This window comes from Elephas maximus, chromosome 10, assembly GCF_024166365.1.
Source record: "Elephas maximus indicus isolate mEleMax1 chromosome 10, mEleMax1 primary haplotype, whole genome shotgun sequence".
NCBI classification, from domain to species: Eukaryota; Metazoa; Chordata; class Mammalia; order Proboscidea; family Elephantidae; genus Elephas; species Elephas maximus.
The window spans coordinates 90475080-90501839 of record NC_064828.1 but is presented as its reverse complement, the minus strand read 5'-3'; the positions used below and the strand labels follow the sequence as shown (position 1 = coordinate 90501839).

At 40.3% G+C, this 26760-nt stretch overlaps 1 protein-coding gene across 1 annotated transcript; it reads left to right on the top strand.

The window, feature by feature from the left end:
• Nucleotides 1-19: 19 nt before the first annotated feature.
• On the top strand, nucleotides 20-26457 carry ALKBH1 (alkB homolog 1, histone H2A dioxygenase). Its single transcript, XM_049899481.1, has 6 exons — nucleotides 20-216; nucleotides 3219-3327; nucleotides 11152-11314; nucleotides 18237-18327; nucleotides 21785-21978; nucleotides 22986-26457. The coding sequence occupies exons 1-6, from the start codon at nucleotides 28-30 to the stop codon at nucleotides 23413-23415; spliced, it is 1176 nt and encodes a 391-aa protein (XP_049755438.1). The 5' UTR covers nucleotides 20-27; the 3' UTR covers nucleotides 23416-26457.
• The last annotated feature ends 303 nt before the right edge of the window (nucleotides 26458-26760 follow it).

Here is a 26760-nt window from a genome sequence, read left to right as displayed (position 1 = left end):
CTGCTTCCGGGTTAGCAGAGGCCGGGCATGAAGATGGGAAAGATGGCAGCGGCCGTGGGCTCTGCGGTGACGCTAGCAGTGGAGCCTGGGGAGGACGCCTTCAGAAAACTTTTCCGCTTCTACCGACAAAGTCGTCCCGGGACCGCGGACCTGGGCGGGGTCATCGACTTCTCGGCGGCCCACGCAGGCCGGGGCGCGGGTCCCAGCGCCCACAAGGTACGGAATGAGGAGCGGCGCGCGCTTCGCCTTCCCTCGCTGAGGGGCTTCCAAGCCCTCGCCCCTCTTGGCCTCCAGGCCGATTGTTGAGCTGTCCCCGCCCTCCTTGGGCGTGCAGTTTAACGGCCCAAGAAGCGTCACACTTGGGCGGTGAAGGGCAGGGCTGCCTGTTTCTCCGCACGGCCGTTACCGGTGGACGGTCTTGGTCAAAAAGTGCCTGGGAATCGGTGTTTATGTCTTTCGTTAACTGTCCGTTTATAGTTCTTCGATTTGTACAAGACTCCGTAGAACGTCTTCGCAGACTTTGGACTAGTGCTCCGCAGCTTTGAAAAATCAGTCCGAGTAATCCCAGACTTCGCTTCTATATTGTCAATCAAGCAGTCGCCCATAAAACGTCTCGTCTTTTCTGGGCCTTTTAGAAAGAGGACATTAGAGAAATCTAACTAATACGTCGAAGTTGAAAATAAAAGGTAAACACTGGAGTGTATTTGGAATCCAAACCCGTTCCCGTGGAAATTTGAGAAAGGGAACACAATATTGGAGAGAGACTACGAGAGAAAAACCACAGCTATAGTCCTATGTATGTTTTCTTTATGATCATTTTAACACTGAGAATACGTACCTTAATTTGCCCATGGTGTTGTCCAAAGATGTCTCAATGAGGCATTCTTGCCAAGTTTTCCAAATTCTCAATAAAATTGGAGTACTATGATTGCGCTGTGTTCATCTAGAGCTCAACTTCTCAGACGCTTTGTTGGTAAAAATGGTTTTGGAGTTGTCAAAATAACATGCAGAAAGTCTGCACCCCAACGGTAATATACTTGACTCCTGGGAGAGCCCCCCAGGCCTTGATTTGGCTCTTTTTACCTATATTTTAGCATAATATAACATATTTTTGGAATGTAATGCAAGCCACCTGAAAACAGGACCATGCGTGTCTACCACAGTACCTGAAACAGTAACCTAAAAAACCAAACCAAATCCATTGCCATGCAGTCGATTCCTATTCATAGCAACTCTGTAGGACAGAGTAGAGCTGCCTGGTAAGGTTTCCAAGGCTGTAAATCTCTACAGAAGCAGACTGCCACATTTTTTTCCCACTAGAGCAGCTGGTGGATCTGAACCACCAGCCTTTCGGTTAGCAGCCAAATGCTTTAACCGCTACCCTACCAAGGCTCCTTTTTAAAACGTATTAAACCTAAGTAAATAAATAAAATACTTTCTTGCCGTACAGTTGATTCTGACTCTTGGTGACCCTGTGCATTAGAGAGTAGAACTGCTGCATAGGGTTTTCTTGGCTGTAACCTATGGAAAATCGCCAGGCCTTCTGCTACTGGGTGGGTTTGAACCTTTAGGTTAACAGTCCTCAGTGCAAACCCTTTACACGATCCAAGGATCTTAAAACATAGTAAGCATTCAATAAGTACAGTATGTGCTGAGTACATGAAAAATTGGGTGTTTAGTTGCTTAGCTCAAAGCAGATTAAAAGTAATAAATGAGAAAAGAAAGACGCTACTACAAGGCACCTGATCACATCGATGGCGAAGGTGATAGCTTGGCAAGTAAAGAAGCAGAAAAACTTTTTTAAAAAAAAGCTGTGTGATTTGGTTCAGTTCAGCATATGATAGAATAGATCCACAAACTTGCATTAGCTCTGAGGGCATTACTGAGTTGGGTGGCACAACTGTTCTGTGCTTGACTACTGTCTGACTACTAACTGAAAGGTTGGCAGTTGGAATCCACCCAGCATTTTACTTCCCTACCATTAAAAAAAAAAAAACCAACATTGCCATGAAGTTGACTCTGACTCCTGGAGACCACATATGTTTCGGAGAAGAACTGCACTCCATAGGGTTTTCATGGCTGTGACCTTTCAGAAGTAAATCACCAGGCCTTTCTCCCGGGGTCCTTCTAGGTGTGTTGAACTGCAAACTTTTCTGTTAGCAGCCAAATACTTAACGGTTCATATCATCCAGGGACTTCTTCCTTAAGATTACAACTATCGGAAACCTTATAGAGCATAGCTCTGTGAAATGCGTGGCATTACCACGAGTCAGAATCTACTGAATGGTATCGGGTCTGGTTTTGTTTTTTTTTTTTTTTTTTAAATATATCAGTCACTTGGTATTTTGTCTGGAAATCTCCACACTTGAAGTTGATAGCATGAAAGATCGTATCTCTTTGGAAGAGAAAATTTGGTATGTTCTAAGGAAAGGCAGACCCTAAGTTTATTATTCTTGAAAGAATAACGTTTGTTTGTTTTTTATTCATGTCCATACTTTAATGATTGTATATTTGGTCTCATGCAGTTTAATGAACCATTCATAAGATACTCTCATGTGTAAAGGAAACTTTATCAGCCCCTGAAATACTTCATTTCTAAGTAATTAACAAAGGCAGAAGTTCTGAGCTTCGGTTTGAAGTTTCATCTGAAAGAGAGCAAAGATTATACTTTTAGCAGAACTGAATTCCTAACATTTTATTGGGACTTTTTCTGTGTTTTTAAAGTGCTCTGTTTTCATTCTCACCCTTCCCCACACTGTTGTTCCTCATAGTCCTGTTGTCTAAACACTGACTGTATATAAGTGCCTGAAAGCATGATTGTTAACCCTAAGCAAAGTAAACAGCATTGCAACCTGGGGTATTCCTGTAGACCAAGCATCTTTCGTGATTCACAGTCCTAGAAATCACAAAGGTATGGTATCAGGAAAAGGTACTCTTGAGGCCCAAATCAGCCTACTTCATGGTAGAGGAAAAGTTTTCACTTTACCACTTGTCTTAATTTTATGTAGCTCTCTTGATGTTTGTTACATGAGGAAACTAAGGTTCTGAGAGGTTAAGTGACTCATCTAAGGTCCTAATCTAGTAAGAGGTGGAACTAAGACTAAGAGCCTGGACTTTTGATTTCTAGCTTTGCTGCATACCAGAAATGTCTTTAGAGATTTCCAGAGTTGGTCGGTAAAATAGCTTTAGCCCTCTGACTTCTGTTTGCTTCCTGCCAGGTGGTCAGATCTCAGCTAAGCGTGTCCTCAGTCAGCGAGCACAATGCACATAGAGCAGGACTTCAGCCAGTCAGCAAGTGGCAAGCCTATGGACTCGAAGGCTATCCTGGTGAGTGCAACCAACCTCCAAGAAGATGAAATCATGCAAGAATCATTTGTTTAATTTCAGAGGAGGAGCAGTGAGCAAGCAGATAGACAAAAGAGAAAGCTGAACATTCATAAATGTTCCACTCCCAGACCCCTCCTAAATTCTGTATCATCCAAGGTTTCCACTTATGGGGTATTGAGTTGTCATTCCCAAAGGGAAGAATAGGAGTCAGCAGTATCTGCCTTACATGGCAGAAAGTGGCATGCCAGGTGCAAATCAAGAATAAGGACGTTTAGGCTCCCCGCCACAACTCTGGACACCTACTCTGGCAGAAGAACCACTTTGAGCAAAAAGGATAGAGTAATTCACAATTGCCACTCCAGGCACAAAACCCTTATATTCTCATATGCTGTAACAACTTAAAAATTGTTGTTATCATCAAAGCTGAACATTTGAAAGAGAGTTACAGTTAATGAGATCAAAAGTCATAAAAGACTAAATAGTCTAGAATTTTGAATTTTAGTGATATTTAGTAGCTCACTTTACAGTTAGGGAAATTAAAATAATAGTGAGTGTAATATCATTAACCTTTTTTCCGAGAGTCATTGGGACATTATAGATTAGTTACTGGGACCTATTTAGAAGCTATGGAAATGCCTTAGTTGGACCAAGTAGTATTAGACAGTCTATCATCTTATCATCCTGTTTTTTTCTAGAAGACGGAGTTAGTATTACACCTGTGATTTCAAGTAGGGGTTAAAAGCAAGAAAAGTCTCTAAAAAGAAATGTTAGTTTTTATTGCACTGATTCGAATGCTTGGACAAGGGCTAGGTCTATTTATGTTACAGCTCTTATTCACTACATTATGACCACTGAAATATTTGTTAATAATATGGAAAGGTATAACAGCTTTAAGAAGGAGCCCTGGTATTGAAACTGTTGCTCTGAGATACTCTTTAAACCTTAAACCAAAAATATCACTTGAAGTCATCTTAAAACCAAACAATAATTTAGCCAAACTAGTAAAAAAAAAAAAAAAGGCCTGCTTTGAGCATTATACTTTTTTAAGAGCTGTCTATATGGGATCAAATTGACAACAGCAACTCAAAAGATTACATAGGAACCTTAGGGGGCAGTGAGTTTATGCTAATGAGGGAAGAACAACTCAGAAACGGAGGGGGAGAATGGTTATACAACTTGAATGTAATCAGTGTCTCTAAATTGTACATGTAGAAGCTATTGAATTGGTGTATGTTTTGCTGTAGATATTCTCAACAACATCAAAATAGATAAAATTTAGGAGGGAAAAAAAAAGAAGGACCCTTGATGGTGTAGTGGTTAGGCGCTCAGCTCCTAACCAAAAGGTCAGCAGTTTGAACCCACAGCCACTCCCTGGGAGAAGGTGTGGCAGTCTGCTGCCATAAGGATTTACAACCTTGGGCAAGATCGTAGAAGTTCCATTACCTTACCCCTTGCCATTGAGTCGACTCCAATTCATAGCGACCCTATAGGACAGAGTAGAACTGCCCCATAGGGTTTCCAAGGAGCACCTAATGAATTTGAACTGCCGACCTTTTGGTTAGCAGCCATAGCATTTAACCACTACACCACCAGCATTTCCAAAGCTCCATAGACACATCCAGACTCCCTGAGGGACCAGATTACTGGACTGAGGGCTGTGGTGACTGTGGTTTTGGGGAACATCTAGCTCAATGGGCATAACATAGTTTGTAAAGAAAGTGTTCTACGTTCTTCTTTGGTGAGTAGCGCCTGGGGTCTTAAAAGCTTGCAAGCAGCCATCTAAGATACTCAATTGGTCTTATCCTGTCTGGAGCAAGGGATAATGAAGGCAACCAAAGATACAAGGAAAAGATTAGTCCAGACGAGTAATGGACCACAAGTGTCACAGCCTCCACTAGACTGAATCCAGCACAGCTAGATGGTGCCTGACTACCACTGCTGACTGCTCTGGCAGGGATCACAGTAGCGGGTCCTGGACAGAGCTGGAGAAAAATGTAGAACAAAATCTAATGCACAAAAAAAGAAAAAAAAAGACTAGACTTATTTAGTTTGACAGAGACTAGAGAAACCCCAAGAGGAGGTCCCCTGGACACTCATAGTTCAGTAATGAAGTCACTCCTGAGGTTCACCCTTCAGCCAAAGATTAGTCAGGCCCATGAGACTAAATGGGCACACCAGCCCACGGGCAAGGACTAGAAGGCAGGAGGGACAGGAAAGCTGGTAACGGGGAGCTTGTCGAGAAGGAAAGAGTGTCGATATATGGGGTTGACCAGTGTCACAGAACAATATGTGTATTAATTGTTTAATGAGAAACTAGTTTGCTTTGTAAACCTTCATCTAAAGTACAATTTAAAAAAATACATATGTATATATGTGTTTACAGACTTGGAAACCCTGTGGGGCAGTTGTTCTCTGTCCTACAGGGTCTCTGAGAGTTGGAATTGACCTGATGGCAATGAGTTTTTTGGGAACAGCTTTAATACTTCCTATAAAGGACAACATGCACTTTAGTTCTGTACTGTGAACTCACAAAGGAAACTGTTGAATAATAACTTATGTATGAAAGCATTGCTGTCCATAAGTTTGGATAAACGATTACATCACCAGCAGTCTTACACAGTTGTTGTTCTTGAAGGCTTCCCTTTAACTTTCAGCTCTAGCTTCTGTTTTCAGAGTTGAATTTTTCTGTTGCTCTGGTTTTTTGCCTTAGCAGACTGTTCAAACTGCCTATACCAAAGTTAGCAACCCCACTTTGGTTTTGTAATGCCAGAATTGGTGTGCTTGCTTTTTGAGGTTTTCTGGGATTTTATACATCATTTGAGTTGGTACCTCATTATGTTCTCAGAGAATTTCTTCAGTCTTCCCTGCCACTGTAAGCTGCATTTAGTAGAAATACAGTGTTTCTGTTATACTTCTCATGGGAGGTGACAGTCTCCCCCTACTCTGATTTGATCAGGAGGGTTATGTTTACTTCTGTGTCCTGTTTATTCTGGAGGAACCTGAATATACTACAGCCTGTCTTTAAGAAGTGAACAAGAAGATAATGGATCTGAAAACCAGAAACTTAATCTGGGGAAGAGAAGACTTGGGGTGAACAGGATAGCATCAAATATTTGAGAAGTTCTCATACACAAGAAGGGAAGGAAAGCAGTGCAGACTAGTGGTGAAGGCATAGGCTCTTAGACCAGGCGGCCCGAGTTCACATCCTTGCTCTACCTACTGACTCTACGGTCCTGGGCGAGTTTCTTAATCTTCACTGGTATCCACGTATTGAGGTCATTGTGAGTATTAAATACGAGTATACAGTGACTGGTACGTAGTGCTCAGTAAATGTTAGCTATAAAGCTATAGGTATCTAGCAAGAAGAATTGAAACTGACAAGGAGTTGCTCTAGATGTCAGAGCCTAAGACCGATCCATGGAAATGAGAGGAAGTCAGGTTTTAACCCAATAAAAGGAAGAATTTTATTAAACAGTTGTCTGAAATGGACTATGTATAAAGAATTCCCTGTTACTTTTCAAGCTTGAACAAGATCAGAAGTATTCCTTTCATCTGATATTTTCAGGGTATTATAATATTCTTTATTTTGTGACATAATAGTGATAGCAGGTGGTAGGGTTTTTGTTTTGTTTTTAATATCCTTTTTTGTCAAAATAGTTAGCATTCCTGTCACTTTCCCAAATTATTTGGAGAATTTTACTGATATAGGAAATGCAAAATGGGAACCTCTAGCTGAATGACCTCTTTTTGGAGATATTTTAGAGAACATATTATAGAATCAGATGAATGATTAAGCTAGATGACCATTAAGGTGAATTTCTGTGATTCTGATCCTTTATATATCTTTTAAACATCTTTATTGATCAGCCTTTTACAATTGATTTTTTTTTTTTTCTTGCTACATTACTACCTAGTCTTCTGCCTAGATCATAGAATCCACCAATAGCTTTCCATTTTTTTCTTGGAGAGTAAAAATCTTCAGCTGTATAGAGCTTTCTTGGTGCCAGCAGAACTAATGTTAGTCATTAGATTTTGTCGGGAGTATATGCTATTAATAATATTAAATGAGTGAAATAGGATGTAATCAACTGCAGTTACTAGCCTGTCTTCTCAGTGAACATCTCTAAGCAGTCCACGTTTTTCCATATCTGCAAGAGTCTAGACTTAAAATTTTTAATGATTTTAATAAGATTTAGTACAGCAGAGAAATGAGACTCATTTGCCCCTGATGTGGGCTTAGGGATTTTTCTCTTTTCCATGACCACAAACTCACCATTGTTGTCATCTCCCAAATGTGTGCCCTTGGCCACAAGATGGGTCAGGAGAGGGGGGAATCAGTGAAGTCATTTTACTTCTCTGAACCTCTGGTCTCTTTTCTGTAAAACAGGATTAATTAGTTATTGAGGATTTATGAGATTGTATAAGGCTCCTAGCACACTGGCTACACTTGGTAAGCATCTGGTTATTTTTGGTAGCTGTTGTAATTAGTGAATTTAGAATGAGTTAATTTATTGTTAATATCCGTTAGTAAACATTGTCATTATTCTCTGTTTAAATTATATGCCAAAGAAAAGAAAGGCAGAGTAGCTCATTAATACCAAAGCTTTGGGTTTTTTTTGTTGTTTTGTATTCATTTTAATCTCAGCCCTGTGTCTTACTTTTCTCCCTGAGGACATTTTTGTAATATATGCTATCATTGTAAATAGTCTAGACCAGAGGTTGATAAACTAGTCTAGGGACCGAGCCCACACCTGGTTTTATATGTAAAATTGTATGGAAATATAGCAGTGCATATTTGTTTTACATACTGTTTATAGCTGCTTTTGTACTATGATGACAGAGTTGAGTGTGAAAGAGACTGTATAGCCCTCAAAGCCTAAAATATTTACTGTCTAGTCCTTTACATGAAAAGTTTGCTGACCTTTGGTCTAGACTAGGTATAGAGTCCAGATAGGAACTGAAGGCCTTCAAATAATTGCCAGCATTTAACTCAGGAACCCTTGAGCTTTAGTCTGTTCATCTGCTTTTAGTACCTTTCTGCAGGGGGAGGGAGGATATTACACTAATATGTAATGATTGCCTACTGTATCATTTCATTGATTCCTTCTTCCTCAAGACCCTGCACCCTCTTTCTTGCACAGGTGGCCTTGCTGTCTGCCTTACTGATAAAATTGAGTACATCAGGCATGAACCCCTACACTTACAGTGATACTCACACTTAGAAGCAAGTGTTCTTATTCTTACTTTCCAATCTTAGAGGAAGAGGAATTCCTTCCATTCAGAGCCTCTTGGCCTTACCCTCTCGACCCATCTTCTTTTACCTTTCCCAGCTCTCAAGACCTTGCTCTGTTCCTTTCCTCTCTTCTATTTTCAACCAATTCCTCTTTGCTGGCACTTTCCCCACAACCTATGAGTGTGCAAAAAGTCTTTCCAGGACAAATATCATTTAAGACCACTATTATAAGATCTTGAGAAATAGTATAAACCGAGAAGAACATATTCTTTTGTGGTTAGAGAGGGGAGAGGGAGGGAGGGTGGGAGAGGGTTATTTACTGATTAGATAATAGATAAGAACTACTTTAGGTGAAGGAAAGGACAATACTCAATACACGGAAGGTCTGCTCAACTGGACGGGACCAAAAGCAAAGAAGTTTCTGGGATAAACTGAATGCTTTGACAGTCAGCAGAGCAAGGATAGGGGTTTGAGAACTACGGCTTAAGGGGACTTCTAAGTCAATTGGCAAAATAAATTCTATTAATAAAACATTCTGCATCCCACTTTCAGTTGCGGCATCTGGGGTCTTAAATGCTAACAAGCAGCCATCTAAGATGCATCAGTTGGTCTCAACCCACCTGGATCAAAGGAGAATGAAGAACACCAAGGTCACACAATAAGTATGAGCCCAAGAGACAGAAGGGGCCACATGAACCAGAGACTTACATCATCCTGAGACCAGAAGAACTAGTTGGTGCCCGGCCACAACCGATGACTGCCCTGACAGGGGACACAACAAACAACCCCTGAGGGAGCAGGAGAGCAGTGGGATGCAGACCCCAAATTCTCATAAAAAGACCAGACTTAATGGTCTGTCTGAGACTAGAAGAATCCTGGCGATCATGGTCCCCAAACCTCCTTTTGGCCCAGGGCAGGAACCATTCCCAAAGACAACTCATCAGACATGGAAGGGACTGGACAGTGGGTTGGAGAGAGATGCTGATAAAGAGTGAGCTACTTGTATCAGGTGGACACTTGAGACTATGGAGGGGAGATGGGAGGGTAGAGAGGGTTAGAAACTGGCAAAACGGTCACAAAAGGAAAGACTGGAAGGAGGTAGCAGGCTGACTCATTAGGAGGAGAGTAAATGGGAGTATGTAGTAAGGTGTATATAAGTTTATATGTGACAGACTGACTTGATTTGTAAACTTTCGCTTAAAGCACACTGAAAATTATTTTAAAAAAAAACCTTAGAATCAAAAAAAAAATGTTTCCAATCTCTAAAAATCATAAGCTCCTCTCCTCATTCTTTATTCCCCCATTATTACTCTTCAGTCTTTGTATCGTTTCATAACCAGTCTTTTAAAAAGAGTTATATGTGTAACTCTTTACTGCCCTATCTTCAGATACTTCATCAAGGACAAAGATTTTCTTCTCTTTTTCACTAATTCTTAAGAGAGTGTATGATAACATAGTGTTTGTTGAATATTTCATAAATGAACGAATGATTACCATGTACAGGATTCCAGTTAATCTTATTATTGTTCTTTTACAGAGGAGAAAAATGAAGTTAGGTTACTTTAAAGGTCACAGAGATCTTTTCAACACACACGCTATGGTTATTTGCATCGTACCATACTGAGAAAAAATGCATATCATTTCTTTCCTGGTATATCAGTCAGGGTTCAGTCAAGAGGCAGAAATCACACCAGCTATTTTACTTGAGATAATTTAATATAGAAAATCATTAGCCAGGTACTGGAAAACTGAAAAGACAAAAAAAAAGAGAACACAGAGAGATCACACAGATCACAGGAAGCAGTTACCACTCCTTGGACTTGGGGATGGGGAGGTGGGTGGAAGAGTTTTGACTTAGTAAATTTCAGAAGCTCAGAGGAGTGGCCCCATAGAACTAGGACTCAGACTTCTGAAGAAGGGGCATATTGAGCCTGGTTCTGGTGATTTGGAAAAACTGTCAATCAGAGCCAACCTCTGCCACCCAGTGTTGTGTTAAGTCCCCTATACAGACAAGTTTTAACAGCTGGCAAAGGAGAAATGTAGTTTACAGAGTGCCAACCCCACATTATGATGGCAAATGTAGAAGGATGAATTTGAAACCGACAGACAGTAGATTAATTACCAGCACTCTTTTCACTAGATGATGACTTTCAGTTCAATATTTTAGTTAAATTTAATGTCAGAGGTTAGCCTTTTATACCTGAGGTAAATGAAATAAGGAGTTAGCAAAGTCTCAGATGACTGTATAAATGATATACCTAGAAAAAATTTGGGAGGAATTTTTGGCATTTTCAATTCCAAAACTTGCTTTGGGGTAACACGTGGGTAATTTAAATAAATACAATTATAATGGATAGTTAACCTTGTGGAATATTTATTTCTTTCGAGAATAACCCAAAGAGACAGAGGTACTTGAACAGTAGATGTCTAACGTTCATTAAAACTTAGTTTTTCATTCGTCTGAAGCATGATCAAAAGGAGGTAAGAGTAAATAACAGAGTAGTAAGAATAAGGATGTTAAGAAAAAGAAATTATATGAATAACTGATGGAGAATTTTCTCCTCTCCTTTTTTTCCACTCTTTTTGTATAGGATTTATTTTTATCTCAAACCCCTTCCTGCCAGGTTACCAGTGGCACTGGGTGAAGCAGTGCCTTAAGTTATATTCCCAGAAACCCAATGTGTGCAACCTGGACAAACACATGACTAAAGAAGAGACCCAAGATCTGTGGGAACAAAGTAAGGAGTTCCTGAGGTAAGTGTTATCAGTCACAAGAAAGTGTTAGTATTCAGCTCAGATCATCACAGGTCTTTGGAGGAACTGCTCTATAATGATGCAACGAAAGTGAATGGTTTGTTTCTTTTTCATTCTTTGTTCCCACACAAATACACCAAAATTGTCTTCTTTCCCCAGGGAACATTTAGACAGATGCTTTGACAGCTATATTAAATTGAGATCCATTTTAAAGATTTGCTAATCATAGCTGAAATATTAACTTCATCCTCACTAATCATCAGATGGTCCATTTTCATTCAGCTTCAGCCTTTTTTTCTACTCACTCAGAGTTCCTTTGAAGACTAGTAGTATCCTGAGAAAAAGTAACAATGAAAGCTCTTTGCTTCTGTTCTTCTAGATGAAGTTGATGCTATTAGCTGTTTTACAATCGAGGCACTTGTTCTTCATGAGAAGAGCTGATGCTTGTACCTTAATGTTCTTTCAAAATTCATTCACTCCACAAATATTGCTGTGTGCCAGACATAATGCTGAACACTGGAGGTGAAAAAGATATATATGTCGCTGTTCCTGCCCTCAAAAGTGCATAGTTTATGACAGGAACTCAGTATCTACGAGAATAATTATAACAGAGCTCAGAAAGTGTTACGCTCGGTGTTCTGAACTCTGAGAGCACAGAGGAGGAAATGATTAATTCTTCCAGGCAGGGTGGAGGTGTCAAAGAAAAAACATGATTTTTTTAATTGGGTCTATCATCCTGTTTTTTTTTTTTCTCTTTCTCTCCAGTGAACTGGGTCTTCAAAAATGACTAGTTGTTTGCCAGTCAGAAAAGCAAGAAGGCAGTTTTGGGTAGAGAAAGCAGCTTGAGCAAACATGTAGTATTTGAGATGGAGTGTGTTGTTCTGTGAGTGTGGAGCAAATCGTGTGCATTCGTGTGTTTATTTACTCGACAAGTATCTGTTGGGTTTCTCCTGTGTGTCAGACACTGCTGCATGTCTCCGCTTAAGGAGTTTGTAACTTAAAACCTTTAAACAGATAGTTCAATACAATTTGGCAGGTAGAGGAATAGAGATTTTTCTCAAATACAGGAATACAGAAGATGTTCACTTAGGTGATGGGGTTGGGGAATTATGGAAAAAGCTTCCTGGAAGTCATGGAAAGGATCAGCAAGAGATGACACTGGAAGGTAGGTTTGGGCCAGGGTAAAAGGGTTTAGTGATGTAGAGCACTAGTTACAGAGATTGCTTGGGCTCAAATCTTGGCTCTGCCACTTCCTAGCTATGTAAACTTGAGCAAGTTTCTTCACCTTTCTGTGCTTCATAATAATCTTTTTCTCACTGAAGAGTTATGAGAATTAAACAAGGTGAGTGAGAAGTCCTTAGAACAGTGCTAGTTAAAACCATTATACTAGCTCTATGTGCCCTATGTGAACTTAAGTAGCTCTAATGGTACATTTTTCAGAAACTGTCATGCTGATTCTAACAGGAAAAATAGAAGGTTTTCTTAAGTTGAAAGGGAAAAGGAGAACTAAACTTCAGTGACTTCTTCCTTTAGATCCTTCTTGGTCTATACGTTAGGATATAGGTAGAAGCAGGGAAGAAAACCATGTTCTTAAGCTCTTAGTAGTGCCTTCTTTAGAACTAGGGGCAAAGTTGAGGATCATCATGGATGAGTGGAGTTAGTCACAGAGAGCCTAGAATTTTACTAAATGAGCCTATATTTTCAAGTAATTGATTATTTTCCTTCTGACATATAACTGCAGAAACCCCAGCTGTCTTCTTCTAAAATAGCACAGATAAATCTCTTTAATAAATCATCCTGAAAACAATGGTGAGATACCTTTTTTTTTTTTTTTTTTTTGGTCTAATAAATTAGCAACAAAAAAAATGTGAGGGTCACATGTTATAGTGTCAGGGATTGGAAGAAATAGGTATGCCCAGACAATGGCATTGAAAGTCTGTTTGAACCCTAGTGCTGATTCTGTGACTGTGTGATAAGTGTTTCAGGTTCCTAGTCTGGAAATGAGGGGATGAGACTAGATAAGCAGTTCAAGGTTCCTTAATTGTACTTAGAGTCACCTGGCTGGTACATGCCACTTCCCCCCACTTTCCCGTAGCATATGAGAAAAGGAAGGGGTCAGTTGTTCAAAAAGTTTCCCCTGGAAATCCTGACTATCTACCGTAATATCCTCCCCAAAAATCTTGTGAGATTTTCCACGTTAGAAAGATAATTTTTGTAGCAGTGATGAAAATGGATTGCAGAAAGCACCATTAAGAAGCCAGCTTAATCGTCCATGCAAAAGATGATGAAGGCCTGGAAAAGACATTCAAAAGATATTTCAACAGGGTTTGATGACCAAAAGAATATGAAGAGTAAGAGAAAAGTCTAAGGATTATCCACAGATTTTAAGTGGCAGTTTGGATAATACTGAGGCTTTTAATGAAAGTAAGAATTGAAGAGGGAGAGAAATGAGCAGGGACTATCTTTACTGTAGTTTGGGACATACTGTGTTTGAAGCACCTGTGGGGGATCCAGGTGGAGATGGTCAGCATGCCATTGGAAATATGCAGCAAAGCTTGGGAGCAAAGTTAGGGCTGGAGAGACAGATATGGGAGTTACACATGAAGATCATGGCAAAGCAGTGGGAATGGGTGTGATTTTTTTTAATGTAAAACAGAGAAGAAGACCATTGGCCCTAGGAAGCATCAGCACTGGGTAAAGAAAATAGAGCAGCAGTGGGCACAGAGCAGCCAGAGATACGTGGAGAAACAGAAGAAAGTGCTATTAGATGCCATGTCAAATATAAGATGTAATTGAAACTAAGAAACTAGTTTTGTTGGAGTGGTATAAGCAAAAGCCAGATTGCAGTAAGAGGGCACCAAATAGTCTTTTTTCAGAAGTTTAATTGTGAAGGAAAGGAAAGCTGTGCAGGGGGAAGCGGGGTATAGGCAGCATAGCTTCAGCGGGTGGTAGAGTGGGTAAAATGTTGTTTTTTCTTAAGCATGTAGAAGTGTTGAACATGTTTGCAGGTCAGGAGGAAGAAACAAGTACGGAGACTTGAAGATACAGGAGAAGGAAGATTGTTAATGGAAGAAGACTTCAGAGGGGGTGTCAGGGAAATGGGATCTAGTTTGGGTAGAGAATTAGCCTTGGTGGAAAGAAGTAGTACTACTTCTAAAACCAAGAGGGAAGTGTAGGGTAAAGATTTAGAGAAGTTTAAAGGGATAGGGGAGAAAGTTAAAATTGTTCAGTGGATTGTTTGATCAGGCCTCAGTTTTCTTGTTGACCTGGAAGGGAATAAGAGCAAGACTGAGAACATGAGATGAATGGTGAAGGTTTAGAACAGTAGCTGGAAGTTTAGGTAAGACTGAATATTTACAAGATAGCAAAGGGATGTTAGCAAGTAAGGTGCCAATGGAGCAGTTGCAGTGATTGGGAAGTTCACATGGAGAAAGGAGAGGAAGGAAACAGGAAGCACTCTAATACTGAAAGACTGGGATTCTAAGGACAGGAGGCTGACGTTCAGATTTGATGGAAATGAAAGAATAGGAAAGGATGAAGGACAAAGTTCTGGTCATGGAGGGAATTGTGAACGACAGAATTCCCAAGCCAAAAATAAATATCTGCAGTAGGATTTTGAAGATTTTTGTCATAAACAACCTTCAGGCTTTATTCTATCCTATGTGAGTAGGTTTGCTTTCACCAGGACTCACTAATACCTCTTCCAGGCAAGAAAAAAAGAAAATACCAATGCTTAGTTATGGCACCCAAGCTACACATTGGACAGAGAGTGGACAGAAAGCAGTACTGTAGGACATGATTGCTGAGCGGAATGCCAGCATTTATACAGAGCAGTTAGCCATAACAGAAAGTGAGCAAACTGCTGTGTAGACACATTCATCAGGGGAGAAGGTGGCCAGCCCATCCATCCATCATAAGGTAATCCCTGGAGGGGGCAGGGAGCAGAGTGTATTTGCAGTAACAGCCAATGATTAGGGTCATGCTTACTTGAAAACATACTTTTGGATAATTGGATAAAGACTGAAAGTTAGGTTCCGGCATATTTCCTGCATCCTTCAGGGTGCACGGGGAAGCTCCATTGCTACTTAGCCTTCTTGGCCTCCTTATAGACAAGTCAAGTTTAAGAAGAGAACAACCCACTCCCCTTCAGTGATCCCTCAGTATTTTCAGCTTGAAAGTTATCTGGGAGCATGGTAAATTTGGTTTTGGCCTTAAACTATTCACCGTATTCAAGAGTGAAGTTTTTGGAATCTTCGTTACTGGCCCCTGGGACAAAATGGAGTGCTAAGTAGTACTGTTTTAGTACTTGACTATGAATATATAGTGTTGACCAGTCCTAGTCACAACTTATTTTACATCAGTTGTTGCCACATTCCTTCTAGAAAATACAAAGGCAGAAATTGAAACTGAGTTCTCGGAAAAGAATATGAAACAAGATATGGAATCTTGTGCCTAGGTGGGTCTAGCACATATCCAAAATACGTTGTTGTTAGGTACCCTCAAGTCGATTCCAACTTATAGTAACCCTGTGTAAATGAAATACTGCTGGGTCCTACACCATCCTCACATTCATTGTTAGGTTTGTGCCCATTGTTGCATCCACTATGTCAGTCCATCTCGTTCAGGGTCTTCCTCTTTTTCACTGACCTTCTGCTGTACCAAGCATGATGTCCTTCTCCAGGGACTGGTCCCTCCTGATAACATGTCCAAAGGACGTTAGATGAAGTCTCACCATCCTCACTTCTAAGGAATATTCTGGCTGTACTTCTTTCAAGACAGATTTGTTCGTTCTTCTGGCAGCCTGTGGTATATTCAGTATTCTTCACCAACACCATAATTCCGAGGTGTCAATTCTTCTTACATCTTCCTTATTCATCGTCCAGCTTTCGCATGCATATGAGGTGACTGAAAATAACATGGCTTCGGTCAGGTGCACCATAGTCCTCAAAGTGACATCTTTGGTTTTTAACACTTTAAAGAGGTCTTTTGCAGCAGATTTGCCCAGTGCAATAAGGCATTTAATTTCTTGACTGCTGCTTGCATAGGTGTTGATTATGGATCCGAGTAAAATGAAATCCTTGGTAGTTGTTCAGATAACTAGTTGCAGTCATCGGCCAAGCCCTACACATCTTTTCCTCTAAATTATTAACGGTTGTCTCTCTCCTGTTGTGTCAGGCGTACGCAAGACCACCCCTGGGTTCAGTAATTAGCTAGGACTACTCACAAGACTCAGCATGTAATCTTGCAGCTAAGATTTATTACAGCAGAAAGATACAAAGTAGAATCACCCAAGGAAAAAGGTGCATGAGGCAGTGTCTAGGGGAAACCAGGAGCAAGCTTCCAAGAGTCTTCTTCCTTTGGAGTTATTCCCCCAGCAGGGAAGCTTATTAAAATCTAGTGCCCAGGTTTTCACTGGGTGCTGGTTACATAGGCAGCCTCTGCTTGGCATGTATTGAAATTCCAGGCTCCCAGAAGGAAAGCAGGTGTTGTTTGTACAAATAGTTTACACATCATTCTTATCAGTTCTGGGAATCAAGCGGGAACTCTCTCGAAATCCAAGTTCCTGGTGTTAGCCACGGGCCAACTTTTAAGCAGCCATTTCAGAGGAGAGCAGTTAGGCCTGCTAGGTCTCTCTTGTGCACACCTTGCGTAAATAAATCAGTGTTAGCTCAGTTCCTTTTAGCTCCTGGACTTGATATATGTTTGTGTCACAGTTTCTTTCCTAGAATGTAAGCTTTGTGAGGACAGATAACATCTATTGTATAATCTCTTTGTCAGACATGAGGTCGGTGCCACTTAGAGTGCGAACCTCCAGTAAATCCCTTGGTTTTGCTCATGCTGTGTGCCCATATTGCCTACTGCATCACTCCCTGTTTAAAGCTGACTATTCTTCAGTGCCATGCTCAACTCCCAGCTCTGCCGTGAAACCATAGCTGATGAGACAGCTGACTTGAGTTCTCCCGTTTTTGAATTGTAGTAGTCCTCAAAGTCTGGATTTTATACTGCTTCAGTTGTCCGCTCATTTTTTCTTACACGTACCTGTCGTCTCCTGTTAAACTCCTTAAAAGCAAGGAGTCTAATCTTTATTTTTTTTTAAGACAGCAGTGGTTTTTGGACAAAAAGTTTTTTGATTGTTTAATGATGTAAATTACGTAGAAAAAATAAACTAAATAAAAATGAATACACCTAGCATTCTCATATTTTTAGATACTTAGCCATAAGCCAGACAGATTTCCTCTTTGGGAAAGAGTAGTTAATCCCATAGATCCTACCAGATAAGGTATAATTTCAGAAAGGGCACCTCTCTCTTTTACAGAAGCCTCCTGTGGTTTGAACAAGAGGATGTCAGAAACCAAGTCAATTACAGTATTACCTTCATAGCCAAGTGTAAATTATCGAAACTATATTATACAGGCTTGAAGAACTCATGTTAAACCTGTTGTTTTTGATTGTATGCTGTATTTTGCCAGACTTTTTTTTCCCAGCCTGCAATTCTGGGAAGCCGTCATGATTGCACACATAGTGATTAACTATACCCCACCTTTGGCAAGCCAGATTGAACATGCTCTGTTAACGAAATTTCCAGTTACCCGTAGTACTCTTGGTCCCATTTCCCATGGACAGGTTAAGACATTTCTGTTGCTGTTCTTGTTTTGTCATTACTGAGATGCTGGAGACTTGCCATTTAAAGTTGATCCCATTCAGCAATGAGTTTAGAGCCAAGAACTAGAAATTACGAACACTAATATATTTTTACTATTATCCTTGGTCAGCTCATTTTTATCTGTTCTAATTTCCCCTCCCACAGTCTTGGCTAACAGTTTATATCATGGAATACTTGATGCAGACTCAGAAGTCCATAAAAACGGCTATTGTTGCTATTTGAGATGAACGAATCTTCTTTTGTCACCAATCTTTGCAGGTATAAAGACGTGAACAAACGGAGACCCCGAAGTTTACTAGAGAAACTGCGCTGGGTGACCTTAGGCTACCATTATAACTGGGACACTAAGGTATTCATATTTTCTTGCTAATTTTGTTATTTTCCATTTACATGCTTTCTAGCCAAGCTTAAACTATCAGATTATCCATTTATAGGAGGGTCTCGTTCATTTATCCTTCCCTCAATAATCTCTTAAGGCACCCTGGGTGGCCTAAATGGCTTACAATTAGACTGCGAACCTAAACACGAGCAATTCGAACCTAACCAACAGCATTGAGGAAGAAAGGCCTGGCGATCTGCTTCCATAAAGATTACAGCAAGAAAATCCTGTGAAGCAGTTCTTCTCTGTAACGTGTGGAATCACCATGAGTCAGAACTGACTCAGTGGCAATGGTGGTTTGTTTTTGTTTTTTTTCTTTTTAATCCTCTCTTGAGGTTCCTCGAAAGAAATAAATTTTCAAGAGAATATTTCTTCTCCATATGCCTGAGGTTACTGTTATAGATTAAATTGCGTCCCCCCAAAATATGTGTTGTGAACTCCAACCTCTATGCCTGTGGTTATATTCCCGCTAGGGAAGGGTTATCTTTGTTACGTTAATGAGACAGGATTAGTGTAGGGTGTATTTGACTCCATCTCTTTTAAGATAGAAAAGAGATTAAACAAGTAAACTAGAGATGGAAAAAGAGAGATGCGAAGCCACATGAAGATTGCTTAGGAGCAGAAGCTGAACAGAAGAGACAAGGACTTTTCTCCAGGGGCAACAGAAGAGAAAGCATTCGCCTAGAGCTGGCACCGTGAATTCAGACTTCTACCCTCCTAACCTATGAGAAAATAAATTTTTTTTTGTTAAATTGACCCACTTGCGGTATTTCTGCTTTAGCAGCTCTAGATAACTAAGACAGTTAAATTATTTCATCAGAAGTCATCAGTGCTTTCTCTGAGTGGGTTTCAGGAATACAGATTTTTCTTTACTGCACCCAAGAGCAGTTCTCAGTTACCATCTTTGTTTCCATCATTGTTTAGTGTCCACTGAGCATTTATTTTGTTACATAATGTCTGCCTGGAATAAAAGGAGATTCATGTACTTCTAGTGTCGTCTTCTATCAACTCACAACAGAACTTGCAAAACTGGATACCTCTGCCTCTGCCTGCTATGTAAGGTCTGGGCAACAGAGAGGTGGGAAAGAATTTCCTGCAGTTACCAGAGTTCCATGTTTCCTTGAGGTGCAATTTCTTCTTCCCTGTCCTCTGTATTTCAGAAAATGCCTCCTTTGTGAGTAGCAGTGCAGTGCGTTTTGTCTCAATGAAATGTTTGTCACCAGGTGGAAGGACTGATTCTAAGAGTAAACTGAATAAAACAGATTGGTATAGCCCATCTTCTCTGCCTAGCAACCAGTTACTTTCTAAAAGGTGTACGGCTTCAGTCAACCGAACTTATTGTTACAAATATATTAACTGCACAAGATAATGATAGATGTTGCTCAGAAATTATTCATGATATAATCCTTATTTCAGCAATGCAGATTTAATGGTATTTATATTTGGGAAAGTGGCCAGGTAGTTTTCTTTGAGTCAGACAGCCTGGGTTTGAATCCTGCCTCCAGTCATGGTAGTACCTTCCTCATAAAATGGCTGTAAGGATTAAATGATTAGTGTTTGTAAAGGGATTACAATGGCACCTGGTACTGTTTTAAGCAGTTATAACGCAATGAATATTAGCTGTTGTTTTTGATGATTATTATTGATTTTGTTACCCCCCAAGGACCTCAAAGTTAGCCTCATTTACTAAGAAAAATGGGGGGTGAAAATTGCTGAATGAGTAATCAGAAAAAGAAAGAGAATTAAGAAAAAAGTTAGTACAGGGGCATCCAGTTTGGATAGGGCATGAAAGCCCGGAAAGATGATTATTATAGCAGAGGTGACCTAGAGCTAGAACAGCAGCCCTGAGTGGTTGGTCTTCTGAAGGACTGAAGGTTAAAATGGTAGGAGAACCCTTAAAGTTCTCTAACTACACCCTTAGTTTTGAGAAATTAAATAGGAACTCTTCATATTCGCAGTTCAGTAAAAAGAGAGAGGAGCCCTGGTGGCACATGGTCAAGAGAAAAGCTGCTAACCGAAAGGTCAGCAGTTCACATCCATCAACCGCTCTGTGGAAACCCTATGGGGCAGTTCTGCTCTGTCCCGTAGGGTCGGTATGCGTCAGAACCAAGTGATGGCACTTAACAACAAAAGGAGAGAGAAAAAGCAGAGAGGCTTCATCAGAGACTTTTGTGGCTCTTCCTTATACCTGATTTTAAAGCTCACTTCTGCCCAAAATACATACATTCTCTTCAGAGCTGTGACGCTGTCGCTCCAGCTGCATGCACCAGAACACTAATGGGTTTCTGAGACAAAAGTGGGCTTCCTCATCAGAGTGGAGGCTGAGTTAGCAAAGAAGGAAGTGTGAGAGACGGGGAGCATCAAGACAAAAGAAGCCTCTGCCGGGCAGCTTCAGGCTGTCACAGTCAACTGTGCGCAGGACACACTACTGCAAGTCTGAATCCCAGCTGCAGTCTTGTCATCCTTATGAAAGTCCGCAGAAAGAGTGTCTAGACGGAGGGAATGTGAGTGATTTTTTTAAGAAAAGAAAAGGATATTTGTGATCCTTAGGTGCTAAAAACGGGATTTTCAGGTGCCATTTCCGAGCACTTAAGGGAGGGAAGTGCTGAAAATTACTTCCATCTTAAGGTCCTTCCCAGGCCACAGTGAAGTCAGAGTTTCTATTCAGATGTTTTGAGCACGTCAGCCCAGCAGGCTGACCGGTGAAACTGGCGCTAAGCCATTTTGCAGGCTGAGAGGTCAAAAACCAAATTGGCCATGGTGTTTGAGTTTCTCCCCCCTCCTTTTTTTTTTAAATAAACATTTTATTTTGGAATAGTTTTATTAGATTTACAGAAAAGTTGAAGAGATAGTACAGAGAGTTCCTGTACAGTCCCCACCTAGTTTTCCCTCTTAAAATCTTACGTTAGTGTGGTACCTGCCATACCTGGCATAATTAATGAACCAGTATTGATACATTGTTATGAACTGAAGTCCATGCTTCATTCAGAATTCCTTAGTTTTTACCTAATGTCTTTCTTCTATTCCAGATTCTTGTCCAGGATGCCACATTTAATAGTCTTATCTCCTCAGGCATCTCTTGGCTGTGAGAGTTTTGACTTGTGTTTTTACCCTAAAAGAATTATTCTGTTTGGGATTAAAGTATACTAGCAAGTGGTGTAGCAGTTGCTTCACGTGTAGATCATGGAGGGTATATTTGGCTAGTGTATTACTACATAGCACAGCACCTGCTGTGTACTAGGTGCTCAGTATTTTCCAATGGCTCATTATCAGGTTACTGAGTGCTTCAAGAATGAATGGATAGGTAATTGTCTTTTCATTACATGTAAGTTAGATAATTTTAGAGTGATACGTAATCTTATACCGCAGTTCCCTATGTTCCTGAGATCATTGTTTGTTTTTCTTATTTTCCCTACTTTTACCAAAGAAATACTCAGCAGATCATTATACACCTTTTCCTTCTGACCTGGCTTTCCTCTCAGAGCAAGTGGCCACTGCCTGCGGATTTCAGGGCTTCCAAGCTGAAGCAGGTATCCTGAATTACTACCACTTTGACTCCACACTGGGAATCCATGTAGACAAATCTGAACTAGATCACTCCAAACCCCTCCTGTCATTCAGGTGAGTTAGTTCCAGGGGTTTTGGATTACCTTTTTAGTATTTTCTAAAGCACATTTAAGCTAAATAAATAAATAAAATGATTGATTAAAGTGACCAAAAAAGTCATTCAGCTTTAAAAAATGGTTGAAGCCTATAATCCGTCACTTCTAGATACCTTAACACTGTAACATGAATGAAATTAGCCTACTCCTTTAAGAGCAATGATAAGATTATAGTTAATATTTCTGCTTAAGATTTATAGGGTCTGTCTTTTGTAAGGAAACCCTGGTGGCGTAGTGGTTAAGTGCTACGGCTGCTAACCAAAAGGTCAGCAGTTCAAATCCGCCAGGCGCTCCTTGGAAACTCTATGGGACAGTTCTACTCTGTCCTATAGGGTCGCTACGAGTCGGAATCGACTCGACGGCAGTGGGTTTGGTTGGTCTTTTGTAATAAGAGGTGTTGTTAGTGCTGTGTGGAATAGACAAGTAGAAGGCCATATAGCAATGTGACCAACTTTTTTGGAACAGAGAAGAACAAAGCACAAAAGCCAGAATAGCTTACCATCCATGACTCCCTGCACATCAGTTTAAATTTGTTCAAAGTACTACACCTGTATCCTACCATGGAAGTACCTACATAGAATCTTCTATTAATGTCTTTATCTTTAAAGTGAACAGAAATGATAAATAATACAGTACTCAGGTCATTCTATTGGAAGACCTAAATCATAAAGATGCATCAATGAAATGTATATGGATACTGTTAATGCTCAACTTTTAGTTTCCTTATTCGGCTACTTTTTAATAAGTAAATTTTATTTTGGAGCAGTTCTGTAGGCTGTCAGAAGTGTGGATCATGGGTTGGTCACTTAGACACAAGCCAAGAGAAGGATCTCAAGCACAGTTTCTAAGGGAAGATTTGGGAGCAATAAGTATTGAACTGAAGATAGAAAATAAGGCAGTCGGTGTGATCTTCCCAGCCAGGGTTTAAAACCAAAACTTACTGTTGCCTTTTTTTTTTTTTTGTAGCTTTGGACAGTCTGCCATCTTTCTCCTGGGTGGCCTCAAAAGAGATGAAGCCCCCACAGCCATGTTTATGCACAGTGGGGACATCATGGTAATGTCAGGTTTCAGCCGCCTGTTGAACCATGCAGTTCCTCGGGTTCTTCCAGATCTTACAGGGGAAAGCCTGCCTCGCTGCCTAGAGGCACCTCTCCCAGCGGTGCTCCCCACAGATGCAGTGGTAGAGCCCTGTTCTGTGGAAGACTGGCAGGTGTGTGCCAGCTACCTGAAAACTGCTCGCGTTAACGTGACTGTCCGACAGGTGCTGGCCACAGACCAGAACTTCCCTTTAGAACCCGTGGAGGAGAAAAAAAGAGACATCACCACAGAAGGTTGCTGTCACCTGGATGACAAAAATAGCCAAGTAAAACGGGCCAGATTAAACCCTGACAACTGAGGCTTCAAGATGCCATTGTTTTAGTAGGTCGATCTGTTTTGTATTGTGATGGACTTTAGCAGCAAGACAGGCCAAAAACAGACAGGGAAAAACCCGTCGTTGATCACACTGTTGCCTTGAAGCACATCCTGAAGAGTAAATTGATGAACCACTTTGCGCAGAGAAGTATTTGACGTGATCCGCATGGCCCAATCTAGTTAAGTATTGACATTTCAGTTTCTGCCCTACCTCTGAGAGGTAGAAGTGAGTTTCCATGTCTGTGGAGTCTAAATACCTCAGACTTATATAGTATGTTAATGGAAATATAGTATCCCTCTGCCCACTGCATCTGTTGACTTGGGGTGAAAATGTGGTTCCATGAACCAGCCGTTAGTCTCACAGTCTTAACTCCTCAAGCCATTCTTTGATCTTCCCTTCATTTTTTTCTGACCCTCGTAGAAGAGTCTTATACACATTCAGACAGTAGAACTGGAAATCTCATCCCCTAGAAAAGAAATTAATCTCAACTGTCTTTCTTGCCTAAAAGGTAAATGTATGTAATCCAAGGCAAGGGGAACTCTAGTTTCTCCACGTCTTTTAGGACTCCAAACTCTCCCTGTTGGCTTTTTAATGCAATTTTAATTCTTGCACTGAAAAAGTCCCAAGAGTGTTTTGTCACTGTTTTCTCCATGAATAAACAAACTTACTGAATTTTATCTTTTTGGGTTTATATCGGGGATTAGTTTTGGGTTTTTTCTTTTTTCCTTCCTCTTTTTTTATTTGCCGTATTGTTCATGCTGTTGAAACCCTTGAGCTGTTTTCACCCTACACCATCCTGCTCTAACCTAAGTATTCTTTGTGGCTGTCTCACAGCACTCCATTCACTTCTGTCTTTTCTAATAGTAAACAGCTTGGAAAACTCATGAACCACCAGGCTTAATCTTTGTACTCCCGTCATGTCAGCTCACTGTACCCTGAGCCAAGTTACTTTATATTGCTCTGGACCTTGGTGTTCTCATTCATCAAATTAGGATAATATTTAGTACCGTCTTCCTAAAAGGGTGGTGGTATTTAAAGTGATAATGGGACTTTAGTGTTTCCTCCTAGAAACATGTGTCAATGTTGTTTTATTGCTGTATGGGCTCTTAGAAACATCCTAGCTTGCTTGTTTGTGTTGAGAACTGGCTGGAAGCCACTCTGACACCTGCCATTCGCGGCGTGTCTTGCTGAATTAGCATCTCTCCTATGCCTGCTTTTTTTCTTCTTAACAGCATTGAACATTTGAGTTCATAAGGTCATCTTCGTTAGGCTTTGTTTTTTAAGGAATAAAAGTCAATATAGATTCATCCATTTTGTGTAAGCTAGGTTCTAAAGTTAGTGCATGATAGGAAAAATTTATATAATTAAAACTGCCACTGGAAAATCCCTTAGGTTTTCTTCAAAATATATTACACATGATCCATTGCAAACCAACATACCATTGCTTAATAAATCCAGCAGTCAGTTTATTCTTCAGCATTAGAACAGATTGCTGTTTAGTCAGTTGAAGATCAGATGAAGATGTTGACTTGTGTTTAGGGGCCATGTGGCACCAGAAAGTACGTATTTAAAGCAGACCCACACACTCCATGAAGCGAGATGCTTACGCTACGAGAGGCACGTGGAAACGGAGGCCCACCACCCCAGGCTCACTCGAGGGCTTGTGCTCACTGAGTGGAATGATGAGCAGATTTGTTTGCACAATTTACTCCTCTCTTACTCTTCATTTTTATTTATATTTATTATTGAAAGTATATGATACAACTATACGTACTTGTTTTTGACAGTAAGAAGAAAATTATGCAATTTGGGGAAAAGGGAAAAATTAGTGGTTTTTCTACACTTACGTGAGAGTGATCCCCTGAGCTTGTTTTAGTTGTCTACCAGACGTTTTTTAAATCAGGGGTTGGCAAACTACGGCCCACCTCCTGTTCTTGTACTGCCAATGAGCTAAAAACAGTTTTTACATTTCTGAATGGTAAAAAAAAGAATAATGTTTTGTGACTCATGAAATTTATGTGAAACTCAAATTTCAGTGTCCATAAATAAAGTTTTATTGGAAAACAGCCAGACTCATTTACATATTACCTGTGACTGCTTTGGTGCTACAATGGCAGAGTAGAGTAGTTGCAACAGAGGCCATATGACCCACAAAACCTAAAAGGTATGATCTGGCCCTTTATAGAACAGGTTTGCTGACACCTAGAAAGAAAACTAGACACCCCAGGAACGAACATGAAACCCAGAGATGGGACCAAGAGGAAGATTTTCTTTTTTATTAAAAAAGTCATTGTTATTTTTTACCAAAGGAAGAAGTAAAAATGCCAGAGTAGGTATTCCGTATGACCTAGGATGTGTGTGGGGAGGGTGGTCTGTGGTGTCAGGAGTGGAGTCACAAATGTTCAGATGTCAGGCCTGGGAAATGGGCGTTCTAAGTCTGCTGTGGAAATGCAAGAGCTGTACGGTCTAGGGGAGAGTTTGACATTGTGTAAAGGCTAGTACTTCATCTCGGTTGGACCAGGCCAGTCTTGGACTATCCCCTTTTCCCCTCAGAAGTGATCTGGTTCGATGACAGATTGTGTGGTCACCCTAATTATGTTTTAAAATGTCTACCATTTGACCCAACCCATTTCACTTCTAGGAATTTAGTCTAAGAAAATAACACAGCTGTACACAAAGATTTTTGTGTAAGAATGTTTATAATAATGAAAATTTAAAATAAGCTCAGTGTTCAGCAGCAGGGAGTTGGTTAATTAAATTGATGTATTCCTTCAGCCAATGTCTGTTGAGCACTGCTCTGTGCCAGGCACTGTTCTTTGTCTGCGGAGAAGTGTCTCTTCAGGGAGCTTATATCCTAGTGGACGTGACATACCACAGACTGGGAAGCTGTAGCCACTGAAAGCTCTGTTTTAGAAGAACTTTTAAAGATACGGGGAAATACTCATTTAGGTGAGAAAATCCAATTCTAAAACCATGCATGGTAACCTAATTCTGCACAAAATGTTTACATATTTTTAAAAAACTGGAAGGATATATATATATATATACACACACCAAAATGTCAATGGTGGTGAGATTACAGTTGATATTTACTTTAGCTTTGCTTTTTTGTATTTCTGATATTTTTTACATTGAAAAGTTACTGTTTAAGTTATTTTTTAAATAATAAGTGCTTGCTTTTTTAAAAAGATAATATTTTTTGACCTGGTAATTCTGTCTCTACCTGAAGTTTATTAGCATATTGTCTAACAAAGGGACTTGGTTTGATTAAATTATGTAATAACATCGTGTCACCACTATCAGTCATGTTGTAGAAGACTATCCAAT

Excerpts from the sequence above, each read along its gene's own strand:
- ALKBH1 (XM_049899481.1), top strand. The coding sequence starts at position 28 with ATGAAGATGGGAAAGATGGCAGCGGCCGTGGGCTCTGCGGTGACGCTA. Across the intron at positions 3,328-11,151 it reads TGGACTCGAAGGCTATCCTG|GATTTATTTTTATCTCAAAC; the intron begins GTGAGTGCAACC and ends CTTTTTGTATAG. Across the intron at positions 21,979-22,985 it reads AAACCCCTCCTGTCATTCAG|CTTTGGACAGTCTGCCATCT; the intron begins GTGAGTTAGTTC and ends TTTTTTTTGTAG.